The 23,009-nt window shown below is 35.2% G+C and overlaps 1 protein-coding gene across 3 annotated transcripts in view; it reads left to right on the top strand.

The window, feature by feature from the left end:
• SPECC1L (sperm antigen with calponin homology and coiled-coil domains 1 like) overlaps nucleotides 1–23,009 on the top strand; it is a 71,628-nt gene that overhangs the window by 29,956 nt on the left and 18,663 nt on the right. For all 3 annotated transcript variants that reach the window (XM_062589770.1, XM_062589768.1, XM_062589769.1), the window contains exons 6-13: nucleotides 654–727; nucleotides 1,231–1,406; nucleotides 3,284–3,447; nucleotides 5,066–5,157; nucleotides 11,009–11,099; nucleotides 12,912–12,995; nucleotides 14,828–14,984; nucleotides 18,565–18,667. In XM_062589770.1, the coding sequence (XP_062445754.1) occupies nucleotides 654–727; nucleotides 1,231–1,406; nucleotides 3,284–3,447; nucleotides 5,066–5,157; nucleotides 11,009–11,099; nucleotides 12,912–12,995; nucleotides 14,828–14,984; nucleotides 18,565–18,667 (941 nt within the window). The remainder of the gene's footprint in view (nucleotides 1–653; nucleotides 728–1,230; nucleotides 1,407–3,283; nucleotides 3,448–5,065; nucleotides 5,158–11,008; nucleotides 11,100–12,911; nucleotides 12,996–14,827; nucleotides 14,985–18,564; nucleotides 18,668–23,009) is intronic.

Below are 23,009 nucleotides of genomic sequence, written 5' to 3'. Positions count from 1 at the left end.
ATTTCTTTTTCATCAGTTGCTCAGTTATGAATGGAGTAATCGATCACGCTGCCCCATGTACCGAGTAGAGTAACGACTAGTAATCGCAGCGGCCAGCCGGTCAGATGCCAGATTAGGAGCTGGGAGCGATCGAGCTACGTACTCTTTTGCATAGCTGTTGATGGATTTAGGGGACCCTCTCTATTTCATGACATGATCCATGATCTTATGGACTGTTTGTCCCTTTGCTTTAAGCATAGCATATTTCAACCTCAAACAGTGGTCTGATGTTTGAAGAGGAAAATGCTCCAAACACCCATGTTTTTAGGATTCTTTCATGTTACTTTACCTGTGTACGCTATTTTTATTTGCTTTTATTTTTTGTTACTTTGTTATGCTAATACTCTGAAGGGGTGAGAAGAGACTGGGATTTGTATCAGAATTGAGTTAGCTTATGCCAGTTTTCCCCTCTCTGTATAGAAGTATATATGTATTGACATTTTTTGTTAGGTAATTTCTGGTCAATTTTTTTTCCCCAGATGGCTTTGGATTATAAAAAGTAATGTATTCTCTGAGTAAGTTTTTAAAACTGCATACCTGTTCTTTCCGTTACTGTTTCTTAAGTAAATAGATGCCTGACTAAGATCTTGCCTGGAATTTGACTTTCTTTCCAGATACCGTTAAAAAGCTTCAGGACCAAAAGCATGACATGGAAAGAGAAATAAAGAATCTTCACAGGAGACTCCGGGTAGGTTAAAACCTGAAATCCCGAAGTATCAATATGCAGTATGTTGGAATGTCTTAAGACCTTCATGTGGAATTGTGTAAAATTGTTAGCCGTAATAGCATTCAAAGCATTCTGAGAGAGTGGCATTATGCTGCAATATGTTTACAAACTACAGAGACTAAAGAGTTAATTTTTGAAAAATTCACCGTGTCCCAGAAAATGTCGTTGGGCTTGGGAGAAATTGCTCATGTGTCTTCTGATGCATGAGTTCATGTATATGTTTCCCCCCTCCCCCACTATAAAAGTTTTCTGAATTTCTAGAAACGGAAAAAAAAAATAAAAATCAGGCTTCAACAATGTAACTTGCAAGTTAGATTGTACTTAATGCCAGAGATCAGTACCTTTATCACTCCTGTAAGTTATATCCTGTAACAGTGTAGGAAAACTATGAATAATAGGGATAACTTATTTTTTAAGCTTCAAAGTTGTTGCTGCTTTCAATTGAAAGTTTTGTTTGCTTGTAGGAGGAGTCAGCAGAATGGCGTCAGTTCCAAGCTGATCTACAGACTGCAGTGGTTATAGCAAATGATATAAAATCTGAGGCCCAGGAAGAGATAGGAGACCTAAAGCGTAGATTGCATGAAGCTCAGGAGAAAAATGAGAAGCTCACTAAAGAGTTGGAGGAAATAAAGTCACGCAAGTATGCAAGACAATGGGAATTAATCTCTTTTCTAGAAGGGTACAGTTTTGGAAATTCAGTATTGTAGCTATTACTGAGACCCTGGAAGGTCATAAATCCTCACAGTGAGGATCCATATTTCCACTAGCTGCTTTATATAGGCTTTGAGGAATGAACTGGAGAGAAATAGTTAAACTTGTGTTTAAAATAAATAATAGGTATTTTGGAATAGTATATATGTATATATGAATGGTTTTTTTCTTTGTGCTGTGTGCTATCTCTCAACGTATATCCAGTTTGGCACTTTTACAAGACCAGATTGAAGGGGAGGATTTTTCCCAATTAACAGCTGAACATGATGTAGTTTCCCTCAGTATGAAAAACGAGCAGCATAGTTTTCCTGTACCGTAACAAGTACCATTTGCTGCCAGGGCTTTTGGTGTGGTTAAAAATACAGTTGCTTTTCTTTGCATCGGAAGAAACCTTCTCTAATTCTGCATATGTATTTTACTGTTTTATTTCCACTGAGAATTTTTTTCTAGGAATAATTAGACATGCCTTGTATACAAATTAACTTTTTAACAAAATCATTTCAAATTATAATGTATTGTTACTAGAGCTAGGTGACACAGGTATTAGAAACTGAGTCATACATCCTTCAGAAATATTAAAGTTTTCAGTCCATAGATTAAGGACATTCTGGACATCAGCATTTGAATCCTGTTTTGTCCCTAGGTACTGAGTAGATTTTCAGCTTCCAACAACTACAGCAATGGTGTTTGTGATGTCTATATTAAACAATCTTGTGTGTCACATAGATGGCCATCTTGTAGGATAGGTCAGACTTAACCTAGAGACCAATTGGATATGAGATTATGCAGGCTACTAGTTTGGGAAAAACCTAATGGTAGAGAGATAAGAGATGAGAAGAGCAGATAAGTTGCACAGAAAATAGAAAATGAGCTGGCTAGATGGTGGTGGGATAAGGCATACTAGCTGAAGTAAGGTCGCCAAACTGAGCAGTATGAACAGCTATTAGTAATACATTTCAGCCAGATTTGTAATTGTTTAGTAACTGCTTGAAAACCTTTGAGGTTACAGTTGTACTTTTGAAGGTAGAATTGGCTTGCTGATTCCAATCAGTGTATTCATTATTTCTCAATCCACCAGCATCTTTAGACATTTGATTTGCTGTAGGTGAAGCACTAAAAGACAACTGAAATAAACTCCTAAGGAGTAGTATAGCTACTGTTCTGGGGAAAATCATGCTGTAGTGTCTGAAGCAAAAATAAGGCAACGATTAATTAATATAGACTGTAGAAAATAGGTTTTCCCAACAGTTCTTATCTTGTGAGTGACGCTGAATACAACAAACAGTATAAATACTGTGCTCTAATATTCCAGATTTTTTTGTTTGGAAGCTATGGTTTAGACTCTACCTAAAGAGGTATTTCAGAAACATATTCTTACCTCCATAATACTGTTTTCTATTTGTGCAGGCAGGGAAGACAAGTCTTAATAAGTTGATTGTTTTCAAATGAAGTGGCAATGTCCTTCCTCCTCAAATTTTCCGAACAATAACATACATGCATACGTGTGTGAGTGTGTGTGTGTATAGATTAGAGAGATGGGCAGAAATTAAGCTTTAGTTTGAGTATTGAGTTGATAGACTTTTCAGCTGTGCTTAAGGTCTCTTGCTGGTAAATTGTAGGAGTTTACAGTGATAATATAGGCTGATAATTTTTGCTAAAGTAAAATGGTAGGAAAACTAGGTTAATATAATGAATCAATTAGACCATAGATTTTCAGGTTGGCTTCAGATTTGTGTTCAAGCTTATAACACCTTCCAGGTTAAAGTGCATCTCAAATGATTTAAATGGACTGTATATTGATTTCAGGCAGGAAGAAGAACGTGGTCGAGTGTACAATTACATGAATGCTGTAGAAAGAGATTTGGCAGCCCTGAGACAGGGAATGGGGCTGAGTCGCAGATCGTCTACTTCCTCAGAGCCAACTCCTACTGTAAAAACACTCATCAAGTCATTTGACAGTGCCTCCCAAGGTAATTATTTTTAACCAGTGAAGTAGCTGCACAGAGTTAGGGATTTGCGTATGTTGAGATGTATGCTTCTGACGGCTTATCTCATTCCAAGGTCAGTTGCTTTATTGTACTGTTGTGATCTAAGTGATGGCTGAAACAAAGCAACCCAAACTAGATTGCGCAACAGATCGTTCTCTATGGTTAAGTGCAAACATCTTTTTTATCTTTTTTCCCCTCGCCTTCACTACCACATTGCCAATGACTCATATGCCAGACAGTGATTCGGTGTTTCCATATTTTAGAAATACATAGACACAAATTATACACATAATAGTACCTGGAAGCACAGCTGACTTCAGTCTTCCTATTAAGATGCTGAACTTGGTGTGCTTAATTAAGTATTTTAGAAGCCGTATAATACCTAGAGCCAAGTTTGCTTCTTTTAATAGCTTGCGTTCTCAAGAATGCAATGCTAATGAAAAGTTAAATGAGGCCCAACCAGTGTTGCCTGTTAAAAGAAATAAGGAATATTTTCTAAAATATAAAAAATCTCACTGTTAAAACAATGGACTTTAATTATCTATTTGTGGAAATAGGTGCTTTTGCTAAAGTTGAATTGAATAAGGAATCCAAATAATTACCTGAAATGGGAAACATTTAGGTTTTATTTTTGACTGTATATGATGGCTTGTACGAATTGAATCATTTTCCTCCCCAAGCCTTTTGCCTTTGCAATTCATTTACAGTAATGTCATTGTAAGTCCCTCTCTATGTGTGGGAGAGAAAAACGAGTTTTACAGTACCTATACTGTGCATTGCACATATTTCTTTTTTAACTGCTTATAACCCGACATTGTGTTCCCAGTATTAATTTAGAAGTGTTTTTTTTTTTTTTTTTTTTTTTTTTTTTTTTTAATAATCTGTCCTTGGATAAAGGAGCTCACTTGTTTGGTAAAATGACAAGCTCACTCTGCCTTCTTTTTCTACCTTTACTGTAAGCTGATATCTGTCTCCTTCCCCAGCATTCATGTCTAATCTTGCTATTAAATAATCAGATGGCTGACTGAACAACTCAGTACTACTTTGGCTGCTATCATACTTTTTTTTAAAACATAGCATCCTTTTTAGTTCCAAAATCTTTGGGATTGTCTTATACAACAATAGGCCTGTAGTGTCTATGTAACAGTAGTCCATAAGGATCTATGGACTTTGGAAAAAAGAAAGGAGCCGCTGGTGATACGGGATATCCTTCTCATCTTACTTGTGGACCCAGTAGCCTGTCACCCATGTCTTTAATGGTCTGGAGTTCAGAGAACCAATAAAGTCATTGTTTATATCTTTTAAGATAATTGTATCTTGTCCACACCCCCAGTAAACTTCAAATTTCTTTTTACTGTGGATGAGATTTTATATATAAATAGGCAAGACAGAAGATGAATGTAATTACAGAGGAGTGGATGTGTAGGCACACTTTGAAATGCTCAGACTCTGTGGTCAGTTACTAATTGAAACTTTTACAGTTGTGTTCTGGGAAAACTAGTAATGTAAATTACAAGGAGACAGTTTGTTGTGTACAAGTCTTCCATTTCACTGTAAAACAGTGCAGTGCTTGTGATGGCTTTCTCTTTGTTTCTGCTAGTTCCAAGTCCTGCTGCTGCCACAATTCCTCGCACTCCCCTGAGTCCAAGCCCCATGAAAACTCCCCCAGCTGCTGCTGTGTCCCCTATGCAGGTAGGTGTTTTGTAATTGCACTTAATCCTTCTTTGTGAAGAAGAGAATGTGAAACTACGGGTGATATACAAACACAAACAGTGACTGGCTTTGTGGGAAACAGCAATAAAATAGCCTCAAGTAAGTAGTTACTAAAGATTTTCAGTCTAACAAAAGGATGTTTTCCTAACGACACTTTAAAGAGTAGGACATTTGGACAGCTTTGTTAGAGAAATGTCAAAATCCTTTATACGGACACAGCCTGTGTCTTTTCCTTCCCAGTCCTCCTATCTCTGCTCCATATAAAGATATCTCCTTAAAACATTTACTTTCTTTTGAGGGATTATTGTTATTTAGGTGTACATTATTGCACGCTCTGTTAGCGTAATGTCTCTTTACGCATTGCAGCCAAAGGAAAAGTTATCAGATATCTTAATATGTGCTTTCCTAGTCCTTCACTGGGATTCATAAGTTGATGTGATTTGGAAGTTCTTGATAATTATTCCCATCCTTACTATTCCTGTGCTACTGAGAAGTATGTGAAGAATGCTTTATCTGCATTCCTTAGTTTTAGAATTGCTGTTTGTCAGTCCTTAGTCCTGTGCCTGGCACGGAAATGGCAGTAACGCTCTGGGCAGCGGACTAAGATTTATGCAGAATCTGTGAGCAATCATCAGTATAAATGTATCCCATGTTGCGTGGGCTTTTGGTCTCAGTCCTGACTAGTGAGGGGTGAAGTCACTGTAAACTGATTATCTTAATGCATTTTGTACTGACTTGAGAGAGTTTTAGCCAGTTGTTGATTGTACCACGTATTTTGTCCTGTCTCCTCTGTAGCTTTGTCTCATTTGTTCATCTGCTACAGAAGTCTGGGAACACTAGGATTGCATCATCAGTACACTGATGCTCTAGTTTTTAGATTATTGCTGTTTGTATATTATCTCACCATCTATGTGCAAGCTGGATTTGGGCAAAAGCCAACAAGTTTAAGGACAAAGTAGATGGGACCAGGTTCTATTTGTTTGCAAAGAAAAATCAAATAATGGATGTTTTTTTGCTTTATAATACCAGTAATTCTTCTATTAACTTCAAGAGGTTGCTGCTAATCAGAAGAGTCAAAATTTGATTTTTATCATAAGTCAGCATGATGTTTTAGTAACAAATCTTCTCCATGTGAACTGAAGAATCTGTATCAGTGTTGGTTTTTAGTGCTGTAGGATCAATACCTGAAACAAACTGAACATTCTGTTGCACTCAACTAGTATAGATTTATTCACTTGGGAATAAATTTTATAAAGCAAACACAAAACTTAAGAGCAGTATGGAAGAGTTAAATGTTTTTGTGAAAGCTTCTGCTGTTTTCTGGGGTTCAGTCCTTCATGGCAGCAGTTTTCTAAAGCAGTTAGATGTTTTGTTTCTATTGATCTGTCTTTATTGCTGTGTTCTTGTAGGAAAAGGCACACTTAATTTCATATTCTAAAGGGTTAGACTAGTGCTTTGGCAGAAAGACTTTTCAATGAAACCTAAGGTTTATTTCACATTATGTACTTAAAAATTAACCATAAACTTCTCTTCCTTTTTTTTGGTAACCAAAGTAACATCTTGCAGTATTGCAAGCCCATTCAGAAAGTTTACAGGTTTTCTTTTAATGTTTTTTTTTTTTTTTTTTTTTTTTTAATCTATCACAATTTGAATTTTGAGTTCTATTTCAGGTATAGAACCAAATCACTAATAGCTGGATGCTTATTAGTGGGAAACGTTGTCTGAAAAGCAAAGGCGAGGGCATGTAAATGAAAACTGCTTCTGTTGTCTTCCTGAAGATAGGTGATTTTCTTGTAATTATTCAGGAGGCAGCTTTGTGACTTCTGTTATATAAATTGCATTTAAAGAATATTTTTCAAGAGAGAAGGGATTCACATTTAAAACCAATTTTCATCATCTTCATTTTCACATTGCTACTTTGATTTCTACTATACTCTTCTACTCAATCTTTGTTTTGTTTTCTTTTTCCATGCTTTTTGCACTCTTGCAATCAAAACAAGGTGTAAAAATTCACCATGTGAAGTGATGTATAGTCTCCTGCCTTGTGGATGTCATTCCTGGTCTAAGACCTTGGGTAAAAGTGAAAGAGTCAATCTCTGTAGGAGTGTAGCAGTGCTTACTATCATGAATTTTAGTTACTCTTAAATGTAATGTTAAATGTTACTCTATCTCAGAGGGAGTATTTAAGTGGGCACTTAGTAAGAAACTGGCACAATTTTGGCATTCTGATGAGATAGGTTGGTTGCTCAAGTGAAGAGGCTTGCTTCAAGTACAGATGCTTCAGCATGTGCCCTCACTGAATTAGGCATGTTGCTTCATTTCTGTGTTGGGCTGTGACATTAATTTCCTCAGTCTTAAGAGTCTGTACTTTTATTTATTTTTTTGTAATATGGAACAAGGAGATGCATTTTTTTTTAACTGAAAATATCAAGCAAAAAAACCTCCCTTCTGGCATCAGGTTCAAGTCAATACTGGAACAGAGCAGTTGTTTAATTTAGCTTACCAATACGGCAATGATTTAGGAAAGGAGTTATGAAGAGAATACTTTCCAGAATTTAAAACCAAACCTGCTTGGTCAACCCAAAAGTCTAGCTAGTCTATTAGCTTAGTTTCACTATGAGTGGCCCAAAGCAGATGCCTGTTGAGGAATAGAAGGACAAGCAACCGTATCTGCTACTTTCCTTGAGCACTTGCTGTTCCTGTTTTTGTGGTAGGAGAACTTTCTGAGCTAGAAGTGTTTTCAGACTCATTGCTCGCCAGTCCAGACTCCCTTTGAACATATATAGACTTTAGGCTCCAAACAGTTGAGTGTCAAAGACTTCCAGGTCTTATCTACTAATGTGTGAAGAACTGTGTCCACCTGTTTGCTTTAAAAGTGTGGTCTGTAATGCAAACTGCTGATGTAAATGTCTTGCTGAAGTACTTGGTGCAAAGTGATCAGCAATAGATAGCTGGGTGGTGGATGAAGCTCATGTTTCCTTTCATAGCCAAGAACAGGCACAAGCATTGAGAGTCAGAAGCAAAATATTCAGACCTTATAGGATTGGTTCATCCTACCACAGTTTTGCCTTAAATTTGAAGTGTCAGGTGTTTCTCCCCCTTCACTTTTTTGTCTTACCTGTGTGCCTGTTTCTCCTCTGGAGCCCAGTAATATTCCAGTATTTTGACATTTATCTGATAACTCATATTACAAAAGAAACCATTCAGAAAAAAGTTTCTGCCATTCAGCTGGCAGAAACTTTGTCTTCAGAATAGAAATGACTGTAAGAAAGAAACAGATGATGGTCTTAGCATCTTTAATTTTATCTATTACTGTAATTACATTATAAAGAGACTATTCTGTCCTTCTTCAATGTAGTCAGATTAGTCTCTGTCCAAAGATAAAATTGGTCTGTTCTTCATAATTAAAAATAATGGTTCTTCTCCAGTATTAATATTTTTAGATTTTTAGTTTTGTTTTAAGGTGTTCTAATTTTACAATGCGTCTTTGCTGTAAAATATTGTTCTGCCATGTCTTCTGCTTTGTGTATAATTTAAGGCATATATGTATAATTCAGAGGGTTTTTAAGGTAAAGTATGCATATACTCTTGAGGATCAGCTGTAAACATACAGACCATTTAACTTAAGTCTGAACTATGTTCACTATAAATCTCATCTAAAAGAAGTCCTTAAGGTTTCTAGCTCTTTTTTTCTGCTAGACATCCCTGTAGACTGGAAAGCGATGAATATAAGACCAGGAGCACAGATTGCAAAGTATCCTTACTGATTTCTGTCTCATTAATAGCCTCCATCAAAAGCATTTGACTCCCAAGGACTTTTGATCTTGTTATCAGGGATTTGAACGTTGGTATGGAGGACAGAACTGGTGTGTAGCATTTAAGCCTATTTTAGAATGTATTTCCAGTTGGAGGGGAAAAAAAACTACTTAAAAAAGGATTGGTAGGATGTGTACATATTTGATTCCACGTCACATGCATCTTGTTTTGTAAGTAAAACCTGCAAATTCGTCAAAAACTCAATGAAGCAGAAACGTTTCTAACACTTTAAAAAATGCTTCAGGAAAAATTATTCCCCAAAAGAGATTTGTGCAGTGCTGCTGGGAAGATGTTGCCAATTGGAACTTCATCAACATATTAGCTTGTTTGTTTTCCTCTAATTTTCTGAGTATTAATCACTACATGAATCCTCGTAGTTGAAGTAGTAGGGTAGTTTAATAAGAACTAGCAACAGCAAGGTTGAGCCCTGTCCAGCTCCAACAGGAGCAAAACTCAGAAAAGCAAACACTTTGCTTTATAACGAGGAGACAAGACAGATACGCAGCAAGTTGCCAGTTGAGTAATACCATCACTTTCTGACAATATCTGTAAAGGATGTTTGTTTTTAAATGATACGTGGAAGTTAAGAAAGTGATAAAGCTAAATGGTTATGCACGCTGTGCCTGCTTTTTATCTACCTTTGTTTCCTGACTGAAATTCTATCTTTGTAATGACAATCACAGAGCTAGCCAAAATGAAATGTTTTTGTTTTAACTTCATTATCTTCCTCTATTGTAGTCCTGTTTCCTTTTTCTTCGTGTGTATTTTTTTTAATTGTTTTTAAACAAAGACTCACTTTGATCATAGAATCATAGAATCAGTAAGGTTGGAAGGGACCTCTGGAGCTCATCTAGTCCAACCTCCCTGCTCAAGCACGGTCACCTAGAGCATGTTAGACAGGGATATGGTCCTTTATTTAAACAAACAATCAAATAAACAAACAAAAACAAACAAAAAAACCCCAGGCTTTTTTGTAAGTGGGTGAAGTGAACTTTAAAGGTAAGGCAAGTCTGAAATAATCAGGTTTTATTCTGTTCCACTTCATTCATGTAGGCCTGACTGCCTTCAGTTTACTAAACAATTCTGTTGGAAATAGTAAGGAAAGATCCGCTTAGCTGCTATTTTGCAAGTTCTTCAGAGACAGGAACAAAATACAATGGAAAACTTGTTTTTATCATTCAAATAACATATGTTGGTTTCAAATCTGCAGAGTTGATGCCAGTTCATAATTCCTTTTGCAGTTATGAACATGAAAGGAGTTCGTAATTTGTTTTAAAGTAGGACAGTTGACTTTATAAATTACATTGACTTTATAAAAAGAAAAAGATTGCATTTGTATTTTGTTATGTATTTGACAAATACTTAACAACAAATTTTTTTTCAGTTGTTGATAAAGAATCTCAAGTTGTTGACATTGTGAATAAAGAACACTTTAATTTGGGTTTTTCTTAATGAAGAGTAGTGGTGTCACCAGCCCCCAATATCCTCTTATCCTAACTTTCCAGGGAAAGACATTAAGTTGTAAAGGCACATGTTAGTGATATAGAACAAGCAGTAAAATTTTGGCTATGCGTGTATAGGATTAAATAAACGTATCATGTTTTAACTAGAACAGGTTTGTACAAACAACATAAATGAAGATGAAAATTAACACAAAAACTGCATCTGATTTCAGTTAAAGGCATGTAACTTCACAATGTTAATTTGCAACATGGTTTGTGAAACAGGCTTCAGTTTAAAGAAATAAATGTTACATCAATTTATACAGGAGTGTGTATCTGTATATAATAGATATGTACATGTGTATATATATATTCAGATTATGAAAAGCAACAAGTAAAAAGGACACATTTCACTAACTATTTCACTATGTATGTTTTAAAGTTCCTTTATTTTTAACTTTTTAAAATCAATAATGACGTCTTACATTAGAATTTATAAAAATTATTCTGTAATTCACTGTTTTACTGTTTTTACCTTTCAATTAAGTGATATAACTGCTTTTCTGTTTCAGAGGCATTCTATAAGTGGACCCATCTCAACTTCAAAACCCCTTGCCACCTTGACGGACAAGAGACCAAGCTATGCTGAAATCCCTGTTCAAGGTATTCATTCCAATTCATTTAAACCTTTCTAGTAAAAATATAATTTTTGTATTTGATATCTTTTTGTATCCAAAGCATCACCATGTAATAAACTTCTAAAGCAGAATATTTTAACTTTATTATACTTTAAATAGAAAATGCAAAACAAATTTTAATTATTTGTTTTGTCACATATGGTGGCTTAGCAGAAGGATTCTTTTTGGATTTTCAGTGAAGCCACAATTACATCCTGCTGCCTGGGCGTTTTGTCAGTTTTTAATGTTTGCATAAACTGAGATCACTTGTAAAATCAATGCAAGATGATGTTGGGGATGTGTTCCGCTACTGTTTTCCAGATCTTAAAAAGCAAACATCTGAGGTTAGGTTGTGGTATGTGGTGGGTTTCTTGTTTGTGTTTTTTTGCACCCCTTCTCCCCCCAGCTGAAATGATGATGATGGATAACATTGTATATCAATAAAAAAATATGAACTTATCTGTCTCCTGAAGATTTCATGCTTAATGAAAAATTGCATGGAATGTGATTGAGTGTTGATTTATCTGTTTTCCAGTATTTCTCCATTCTGTGAACTTTGTTTTGTCTCTGAAAACATTGTTCACAAATGTGCTCTTCCTGTAAGAATGAATGGCTATCGTATGTTGGGCGTAGCTCTCTGATCTATGCCTGGTTTAGGGTTTTTTTTTTTTTTTTGGTAGATGTTTCTCAAGATAATCCCCATACGACTCCAGCCTATATATTTCCTCTGTTTGATATTCCTGAGGTCTGAGGCTTTCTAAAGTTTTTTGTAGCACTTCATAATAGTTTGTATGTGCCAGATTTCCTTCTTGCTTTTGTTGAATGCATATTGAGGTTATTTGTTGAATGCAGCTGGAGTGGAGTTTTAATTTTAGAATACTTTGATATTTTTAGGAACATTGAAATGCCTTTCCAAGAAGATAGTTTAGATTTCTCTAATTGTTACAGAGTTTGTGGGTAGAGACAAGCCTTAAACACAAAAAGAAGTGGTATGCTTTATATTGTTTTTGGATTTTCATTATATGCAGTTAATGCAAGAGCAGGACTGAATTATGGCATAAAGCATGCCAGACAATTCCTGTTTACAACTGTTCACATTTTTAAAGCATATTTTTAGCAGAGTATGTTTCCTATCTGTCATGTTCTAATTAATGAATTGGATCTCACATTTTTTTTAAACGTCATTGTTCATTTTCGTACTTTTTGTATTCAGGTTACTATCTTCTAAGTATTTTTACAGCAGTATAGTATTCAAACCTTTTGTATACAGTTTAAATGTTTTATTTGAAGGAATATTTATTTTAAAAGTTGACATCTGTTAACTGAAAAAAGCTAATTTTGATTTAATGTTGTAGAAGATGGAGTTTTGTAGTCAGATGTTAATCATTGGCAGTAGGCAGAACTGATCATTTGCTACAGAATGTAAAAACATTTTGCCACTACTGCATAGGCAAAACAAAAAAAGTCAAAAAAAAAAAAAAAAAAAACACACATGCGAAAGCAATATTTTTGGCAGTATGCTAAATGGGAATCCTTGCTTAGCCTTTTGGTTTAACAATTCATTTTTAACAGACCAGGGCAAGTGTGTTAGTAAAAGAGGCTTTAGGGAAAATGGATTGAGAAGGTCCTGATGTATTGGTGACAAGCAAATTTTAGGCCTTCTTCCATGCAGATAAAAACATTTCTTGTCAGACAAATTCATTCAGTAACTGGTGGATAACATTCATGGCTTGTACCTGAATCTCTTAGAGATTTAACTGAAATCTTTGATAGTGACATTTTCTTTTTCTTTGTCCAGAACACTTGTTGAGAACATCTTCTACCAGCAGGCCAGCATCTTTGCCGAGAGTACCTGCTATGGAAAGTGCCAAGTCTATTTCGGGTAATATCACGTTATCTAAAAAGCTAATAAAAATAGCGACTCTTCATTTCGCTGCTGTGGATCTTTTTCAAGAGAGAACTTCAGTCATCAAATCACCAAGCTGTTGTCTAGAACTTTGGATGTTTTGAATGTCTTTATTTTTTTAGTCTATGAATTTTCTATTGGAATATTTGAGAGAAGATACTTATGCCCAGTGGTAAAACAATATTGTTTTATCTCATCAACAGATTTTTTTAATTGCTTTTCTAGTGTCCTGTCTGCTGTTGCAGTCTTGCACCAAGATACCAGATGTTTATCACACATGTAATAGATTATTTCTGTGTCATCTTTTCCTGTATTAAAAATAATTTTGGTAGGTGAGGTATATACGAAGGAAGAAACTATTCCTTGCTATTACCTATTACTACTTGAATGTAGGATTTCTTTTTTTTTTTTTTTTTTTTTTTTTTTTTTTTTTTTTTTAAGCAGGAAGGGAACCAGAGAAATATATTCTCCTTCTGTTTTCTATTTCATTTTTATTTGTGATTTTTTTTTCAGTAGTGGAAAAAAATCACTACATCTTCTAAAGTGAGAGGAAGATTGTTTATTTTATGTAACAAATGAATAATTATACGTTAACTAATGCATGTTCCATAGCAAAATTGCTACCTATTCTGTAGGACAAAAGAATATTTGCACTAAATCATTTTAAAATAATTGTTGTGACTGGCAGAACCTGTAAGTATTTACAAGTGTTACTTTTATTTAGTGTTTACTGTACTTTTGATGTTAATAGTGGATTTTTAAAAATTAGAATTGATAAATGCAAGTTTATATAGAGTATTAGTTTATTATCAAGCTTATGTCTCAGGGTCAGCCATGGTTTCTAAAAACAAATCTTTAAGACTTATATCACAATTGGTATGATGCTGAAAATGGTACTTGCCATAAACTGGGCAAAACCAATTTGAGACAAATATCAAAAAACAAGTCTATATTTCAGTTTCAAGAAGAAAATGTGTTTTAGATTATTTTGATTTATGTCTTACAAACATCCACCCAGAAGTGTTTTCCCAACTTCTTGTGTCTGGTGTTTATAAAATAACACACTTCCCTGAAGCTGCTGGGAAATAATTATCTGAAATATTTGGAGAGTTATATGTTTGATTTGCACAAATGTAAATTATAGTAACTATGTAGGTGTAAAGGCAAACTTTGTACTTTTAACTCAAAACTCTTCTGTATAGAGGAAATATAGCCATTCTGAATTTTGATATACAGAAAATGATTATTGTGCTGTCATTCATTCAAAAAAAAAAAAATCCTGTTTGTCCTTTATTAAGTTGAAGCAAGCGTTTTTCTGTGGAATGTAGCTGAATGGTTTCAGGTCAGTCTTTAAATTTGCCTGCTGAAAACATTTAATTAATATCCAGAACATCACTTAGATGTCAGTCCTTGATTATGATTAAGCGGATAAAGCAACTGTCGTTTCTAAATTACTTTCTTCTTAACTACCTGTGCCTTAGCAACATAAGAGCTTGGATTGGAGGAAAAATAAATGATTTGGTGTTAAAATTCCTTCCTATTCATGAAATCTCTCAGGTGGAGGTAGTGTATTCCATTAAAATGCATTCATCAAATTTTCTTTCCTTCAAGATACAGGCTTTATCATTAACGTGGTGGGGTAGTTTAAGTCTGTGCAAAGTGCAAATATCAAGAATAACATTGAAGCTTGGTATTATATATGGGTTTCTATGCTTGATTTGTGAATTAAATGGTTGTCAGAAAACAGGAATGAGTTTAAAAGGTTTTCTGTTCCCAAATGATAACATATGGGCATTTTTTTCACTTAGTTTCTCGAAGAAGTAGTGAAGAAATCAAAAGGGATATCAGTGCACCTGATGGAACATCTCCAGCCTCTCTCATGGCAATGGGTACCACCTCACCACAGCTCTCACTCTCATCTTCTCCTACAGCATCAGTCACCCCTACCACCAGAAGTCGAATAAGGTAACTTTTTTTTTGGTACCCTATAATGTGTTAATTTCATAGCTGTCTACTTGCATGTTTCTAGTATATAGCACTAAGCTTGCAGATGTTACTGCCCTCCATGCAACACTGATGTTTAGTAGTCTTTTAAGAGCTTGAGAAAGTGTTTTCTGCAACTCAGTATGCATTTTAGAAATTAGACAGAAGGCTTTTTAGAGTTCATTGGGTCGATACCAAAACTTTATGCTTCACCAGAAAATCAAGCTAAAATATGTCACTAAATAATAGCATCACATCAGCTCAAAATACCATGAATCCAAAACTAAGAAATGAGTTACAGCATAGTGAATATGCCTTTGTTTCAGAATGGCTTGGCCCCATGGAGAAGACACAGTGAACTTTAACTTTAATGTTCACAGCGGGAGACAAAAAGCAGCATGACTAGGTCTTAATTCTGGACATGGCTAAGTCTCCTAAATAGCCATGAGTGAAAGGGCCTGGGCCATGTGTCCTTCAGATGAAACCATAATGACAGTGTCTGTGACAAAGGCCAGACACTCCCATCTCATTAGTAAGATGAAAAGATAAGTCTGTGATAAATTTAAAACTTTTCCTATCTGTAATGTTTTCAGCCAAAGGACTTCAAAGTATTTGAATCTCATGTTATACAAGTGTATTTACTTATGTATGTACTTATATATGTACTCAGCCTTACTTCGTAAGATTGGGAAACTGGTAGACAGTGGTTAAATGACTTTCTCAAGACCATTTAACATTGAACTTCCTGACAGACTTTTGTACATGAAAAATATTAAACTCTTAATATACTGATACATTGCGATATGTAATAATTACATTTTGAAATTGTAGAATTATTTTTAGGTGTGAATGCCATTGAAAACAATGGTCTCCCTGAAATCTGTTGAGGCATACCTCTCTGCTGCTGTCCTTTCACTGTGCGGAAAGTTAATTGAGCGTGGATCTGCAGGTGCTTCACAAGCAGCAGCGGATATTGTGTGTATTAGCGCACAAATTTAGTTGTAATTAGTTGTAAATAGTTGTAATTATGGTATCATAATTGAGCTGCCAGAGCATTGACCAAAATGCTAAGCACTGTAAGAAGAAAAATTGTTGCCAGTGGGGCAGTAGAATCTGCAGCAGTGATTTGAGGTGATGAATGGCTGCTTTGGAGTTGTCCTCACAATGTCGCTGATGGACTTTATTTTATATGATTGGGTTTCTCTCTTTTGCTACTTTTTCCTGAAAGTTGCTGTAAAATGAACAGTTATTTTTAAATTTCACTAAAAGAAGTACTTGCGGTTTGTGCCCTGTTCTAGCTGAAACTTTGGCTCTTTGATTTGAAATGCAGTTGACCTAATATACTTACTTATAAGATTTATATAAGTCAAACCGTTCCTCATTTTCTCTATACAGCTTACTTTAATTAGTTTCCTTTGGTAGTGTTTTCATAACTGAGAACTTGATACAAACCATGCGCTTTTACTGGAATTTGAGAACAGGCTGTACAGCTCTCTTATGGCTAAGCCGTATGTTTATCGTGAAGGGGGAGATTTTAATTTGAGTTCTTGTATGTTGTCACAAATCTTTGCAGGTTGTCTCTGCTCTTTGTTTTGAAATTCTTATAGCATTGCATAATCTTCATTGTAGAGTGAATATGCAATCCTATTCTCATTCATTTAGGTCACCCTTAAGCTAATACAGCGGTTTGGGTTGCTGAAGTCTTTACGGATTTGAGGACCAAAGTACAGAATTTCTTGAGGGACCATTCTGGCCTTGTGGTACCTGTAAACTTTATGATGCAGTAACCTATTTTGATCACTTCTTTCATATCAAAAATATCTAATTAGCAGCTTCCATGTAGTGTTAAAATTCTCTGAAATTAGCAGTTGAGTTTGAGGATTCACATTGCTGGCTTTCAAACTAAAAGATACTGTTTACTGTTTATTGTCCTGCTGTGCATTTTTTTATGGGTGGTTCAAATGCTGCCTATTGACATCTATCAAATACTGCCACATATTTCTTTCCAAGGAGTTTTGAGATGTAGGTGTAAGGAGCTTTTGATCTGTAGTACAGTGAAAACTGGCAAAACAAACTGCAATATGTGTTCTAAGACACTAATCTTAAGTATATTTCACTGCATGTTGGCACGTGATTGCTTTTGTTTGTGATGAACAACAGATGCTGCTGTCCAGAACAGTTACTGTTATTGCACTGATAGGACATATACATGAAGGAATTTCACTTTCCATGGATGCTCTTTTTTCCCCTTAGCAAGACCTACAGATTTGATACCCCTAAGTCCGTAGCAGATGATCCACGGAAATACCATCCCTTCTTCCCCCCCTCCTTCTGTCACTAAATGGATTGCAGACAACAAAGAGTTAAAGATTTAGGAATGATTGTATAAAAAAATGTGTTTCGGATTGGAAGTATCCCAAAGATTTAACTTACAGTAATACAGTTGTGGATATTGTTAGAATCTGTATAGAATTATTTCATAAATGGCAGATGAGGAAATCTTTGTAGTACAGATTCTTTGATAGCTCTCTTATTTTAATTTTCCAATGGGAACCTATTAGAAGTAACTTGATATCCAGTAATTAAGCTCCATGAAGGTATAATACCTAGTCTTTTATTCAGAGACTGTTCACTATAGTATCTCCAGAAATATGCACTGAATTGTATAACTAGGCCCCCACAAAAGTTATAAGCTCTCTATTTAATATAGGTTTTTAATCTAAATGTTTGTTTCTGAAGCCTGGTAAAGAGATGCTTATAATATAAGACTACAGTGACAAACTGGCCAGCCCACATAAGATCGGGGAAGAGAGTAATGATCCTTTCTCAGGCAATTAAAATCCCTCCCCCCCACCAACCCACAGAAATCCCAGCTTCTTTGGGATGATTGAATATAAATTTGATAAGGTTTCTTGTTTTGTTTTGTTTTATTTTTTAAATACATAAAAATGACTTAAAATAGTTTGATACACAGGAGATTAAATTGCTTTTATTGGGAACTGAACATTCTTGTTGCAAAAAAAATCATTACTGCCAGTATATCAAATAGTAAATCAAACTAGTTTTCTCTCTCCTCTTTGAGAACTCCAGCTCTCAGGCAAATGTTCTGTAGCAAGTGCATGCAGCTAATATTCAAACTTGTTGCTGTTTCAAGGTGACACTTGTAATCAGCCATGAGATGCAAGAGAGATACCATCAGTTTATTCTTTTTCTAAATACTAAATAAAGTCACTTGAGTTAGCTTAATGGTTTAAGCTGGAACTTACCGTGTTCTGAGTTGAATTTAAACTCTTAGAAAAAATATCATTGGGATTAAAAGACCTAGAAAGAAAGTTTAATTTGAAGGGAAATAAAAGATGGTTTACTAATGAAAGAAATTCTCCAAAATAACCTAAATTGCTGAAGCTTCTCCAGGTATTTGGATGTATTTTATTTTTCAGTCAGTAGTGCTGCATCTTTTTTCTTTCTTTGAGGTGATAATTTTTTTTAAGCCTTTGCAATAGTATTTTTATCACAAATTTTTTTTGCTAACTGCAAGTTACTCTTCTCTCCTTGTTCCTAGGGAAGAAAGGAAAGATCCCTTGTCCGCCCTAGCAAGAGAATATGGAGGATCCAAGAGAAATGCCTTACTGAAGTGGTGCCAGAAAAAAACAGAAGGATATCAGGTAACTGCAGAGCTGTTTAACATAGCATACTTTTAGCTGCAACACATTAGAATCTGCCAATGGCATAAAGCAGGCTGCTCCACAGTTCACTGCATAGATTGCAATGGAACTGGTATGTACTGTACTCTCTTCTTGGAACATACGCTACGAGTCCTAACCTAACATTCATAGCTACTTAGTCACTTTGCTGCATGTTGTAAATGTCTTTTTTTTTTCCCCCTTTCTTTTCCTAAGGGGAAGCTGACCTCCATTGAGACACTTTAAAACAGCAATTTTTAGAGATTGCTCGTTTGAAACTATAATGTAAGATTAGCAATGTATGTATTTGTCTTTCAAATGCAGTTGTAACACTACTTGAATGTGAGAGTTTTTTTAGCTAATTAGGCCAGTTTTATTTGGATCTTTCAGTGTGATCCCATTTAGTCTCTATTTGGGGACAGTCTGTTTTGCATTGTCTTGCATTTTGTACTTGGCTTTCTAAGGCAGTTACAGATTTTTTTCATTTAGTCCAAATGTTACCAGAAGGTGAAAGAACTAACAAGATAACTGTCCAGAATTCTCCTGATTGCATTATTTTCAAAAGAATAGTGGCTTCGGCAAACTAAACCAGGATGTTAATGGTCTGACCGTGATGTACTTGTTTGGTTAACTTGTATTGAAAGTGTTTGGAATTCACAGCACAGTCCTTAGCTTAAGAACTTTACTCTTTCCATGACTTGAGACTCACAATGCAGGAGGAAGTTCAGAGCCGCATAACAGGATGATCACCCATCCATAGGAAAAGCAGTCTTTCAGTACAATGGACAGACTTGTGGTATAAGCCCTCCCCCCCCCCTTCCTGTGGCACGTCTAGTACTAAATTGTGCTATTTCTGAGAATAAGCTGCTTTGTGGAGAGAGCCTTTCTCCTCCCCCACCTTCTTAAAAAGGCAGGATGTTATATTTCTTTATAAATTCTCTAAATCTGAGTTCAAAAATATTTTCCCCCTGTTATCTTGAAATGAAAGATGAACTTGACAGCTTCCTTAACTGGTTAGGAAAAATAACAGAAAATATTCCAAATCTTTCATTCTATAGCTGTGTAGAGGGACAAAGTCATTCTTTTGTTTATATTAGTTGCTTCTTATAATTACTCTTCTTGATTTTTATAAACATTAATAGAAGAGTAGGTGGCTGCTTCTCCAGTAACTGTGATAGGGTTCTCTGGCTTTGCAGTAACAGCACAAGCGTAGCGTACATCATCTCTAGAACCAATGCATGCCTGCCACCTGCCTTTTCAAAGACAAGGCTAATGGTAGGAAGTTATGTGAAGTCAGCTTCTGGAAAAAGGGTTGTTTTTTGGTTTGTTTGTTTTTTTTGCTTTAGATATCCTCATTTTTCATTTCTCTGTACAGAACTTAATTTCTTTCAACATAACCTGAAACTTAGTTCTGGTTGAACACCATGTTAATGGTTTTCTAATGTTATAAATAGAACTAATATTGTATTCATTATGCACAGTGTTTGTCCAGATTTTGGGGATTTCAACACCACTATCTATCAATACCTGATGAGCATCTCTCTTTGGAAATAGAAGCTTCACTGAGATTTATTTTTACTAATTCTATGTGTAATCAAAAGTGACATACAGTAAACAAGCATCAAATAGTGAACTCTCCCTCCTTCTGAAACCTGTTCCAAGAACTGCAGTGCTCTTTCATTTTTCTCTCCCCAAAATATTACTAGGTTACCTTTTCTTACTTCCAGCTTCTCCTAGTGTCCTTGTATTTCTCCCTTTTATCCCCAGCATCTCCCATCATGATAACTTCTACTTTTCTCCTGTACCACTGCCTGCTTTTGTTTTATTTGTCATCAGCCAGAGCCAGCACATGCTTTTCAGAGCTAACTGCAGCTGTCTTCCACCTCTGAGCTGCTGCGTGGGCCAGACAAAACAGATGAGTCCTAAACTTCCCTGCCTGAATAGTAATAGGAGCACTTTCTGTGCAGTCATCAATTTTAATTTTGTTAGCTATTATTTATTTATTTATAAGCATCATAGGTTAAGGGAACAGTACTTGCAAATAAAATCTGTGGCAGGTTCTAACATCCTGGAAGAATAATACCATGATCTTAAGAGGTAAAAAAAAAAAAAAAAAAAAAAAGTGGGGAGGAGGTCCTAGAAGGCTTTTGTTTCAGTATGTTCATTTGTTAATTTTTTTCATAATAATGTTATATCAATTTTTCTAATACAAATTCTAAACAAACTACTAATATATAAGTAAAACTTAATCCTATAAGCCAGCATCTGTTGAGTATGGCTTTGTCAATATAGACATGTTTACTTCTTCACCACTTCCCAATAAAAATCTGTTTCTGTGGTCTAGTTTTCTTCCACTGACTGGAGATACGTGTATATATTCATAGTTTTTATGCATATTTTTACATAAAATATTTATTTTTAAAAAGTTCTTTTTGTCTGCTCAAGTGAAATGGAAAAAGAATAACTTCTGCCCCCCCCCCCCCCCCCCCCCCGGAAATTACTTCCAAGCTGTTGACTAAGCATCTTCATTCTAGAGACTTGAAATTTTGTAAATGCTGAATAATTTAATGAATTTAGCATGGTGATCTCTAATTTCAACCCATTGTAGTTGAAGGATTTTTTTTTAAAGCTCTTCACACACACATGCTGACAGAAGTTTATACTAAACTGCACTTTTTGCCTGTGACAAACACACAGTTCCACACAGCAGAATTTCTTTTTTTTTCTGTGGTTTTATGAAGATAGAAACATAAAAGCTGTAGAAGGACCTTCAAGGTATAAAATGAAATAAGTTTGCTGTGTAGCTGTCATTACAGCCTCAAGTCTTTCCCTTTTGTGAATGTGTTATGATAAACAAAATACCTGACATTGTTTAAAAACTGTAACAAATTACTTCATTGGGCATTCAAGCAAATGTGAAAGGAAATCAGTGAACAGATTTCTCAAAATATTGTAGTCATGAAACTACTTAAATGTATTTCTAAATCTAGCATTGGAAAATGGTGGTTTGCAGAACTAACAGCAGGCAGATTCTCTATCAACTTTCAGCTAGACTCTACAGTCTAGGAAGTATTACGTATTAACAAAAAGCCAGGGAGTTTAATTGTATTCAGTATTGAACAGATCCCTAAGCCTTGAAAAAGCACAGTTGTTCTTAAGTACTTAGATAAACTAGGAGCAAATTCCCATTAATTTTCACATGAGCAGGCATGAAACACCTGAAATTCGATCATATGCTGGCTTTGCTCAGGATCTGACATACTGATGCAGCGTTCAGAGCCAAGTGCTGCATTTTCCAGAAAGAAGAGAATCCTCATGGCTCCTCTAAAATATGTGCAGTGTCATAAAACTGTCATAAATTCCAGATATCTTCAAAGCATAAAGCAATCCCGTCCAGCTGTTACAGAGCATTTACCCTAGCTGGAACACAGCTACTTTCATTTTGAGTAGACAACTAATAAAAGTCCAAAAAAGGATGTGAGCATGCATGTTTCATGTTAAGAAGGGGACCAATAAACAGGATATGCATATCCTTTACCCATTCTTATCTACAGCAATATTTCAATTTATTTTCCATTATTTGTCAGTGTTCTAAGAGATAGTTCGCTTCCAGAAATCTACAACACAAAACAACAATTGTCACAAGGTAGCTGCAAGGATAGACTATTTTTTTTACTCTTCTTTAAACTTTCCACACCTTATTCCTAATAGCAGATACATTGAAAGACGTCTATGAGTTAGCCTTTCTAATTAGCAGAATACTGCCTTTTCTGGAACGACTGCCTAAGTTTTATCTCCTGTACAGATCAAAGCTGTATCTTTTCATAAAATCAAATCAGAACTTATTAACTACATAGCCGAAACAAACAAAAAGAGGATTTAGTGTTTTATTAACCTTTAGTTTTTGTATAAATACTCCAGTGCTTGTTTAAATATTCCACCGAACACAGAATTTGGTGACAGTACGGTACTCTCTTGACAATAGGATAATTACCTTTGAATTGATTATGTGATATGGGTACAGCTGCTCTGAGCCCTAATTAAAACTTTTGAAATGAATGTTTGATCAGGAAACTATAAAATTTGTTATGGGCTCAAACTATAAAGAAGTCTGTGAGTTATGTTTGGTCAGCATGTTCAGATTAACATGGTGACTGTGCTCTCCTGTAAAATGAAACTGTCTAGTAAGAATTTGACTTTTAACACAGAATTGCTATGAAGACAGAGTTACTTTGCATGAACCATGTTAGAAATAGTGATTTAAATTGATACTGGATTTTTATTACTGTTACTGCAGTGGGTAATATAAAATTGCTAATATGTA

The sequence above is a fragment of the Rhea pennata genome, chromosome 17 (assembly GCF_028389875.1).
Source record: "Rhea pennata isolate bPtePen1 chromosome 17, bPtePen1.pri, whole genome shotgun sequence".
Classification (NCBI taxonomy): Eukaryota; Metazoa; Chordata; class Aves; order Rheiformes; family Rheidae; genus Rhea; species Rhea pennata.
Note: the sequence above shows the minus strand (reverse complement) of the source record. Positions and strands in the feature narration are given on the sequence as shown.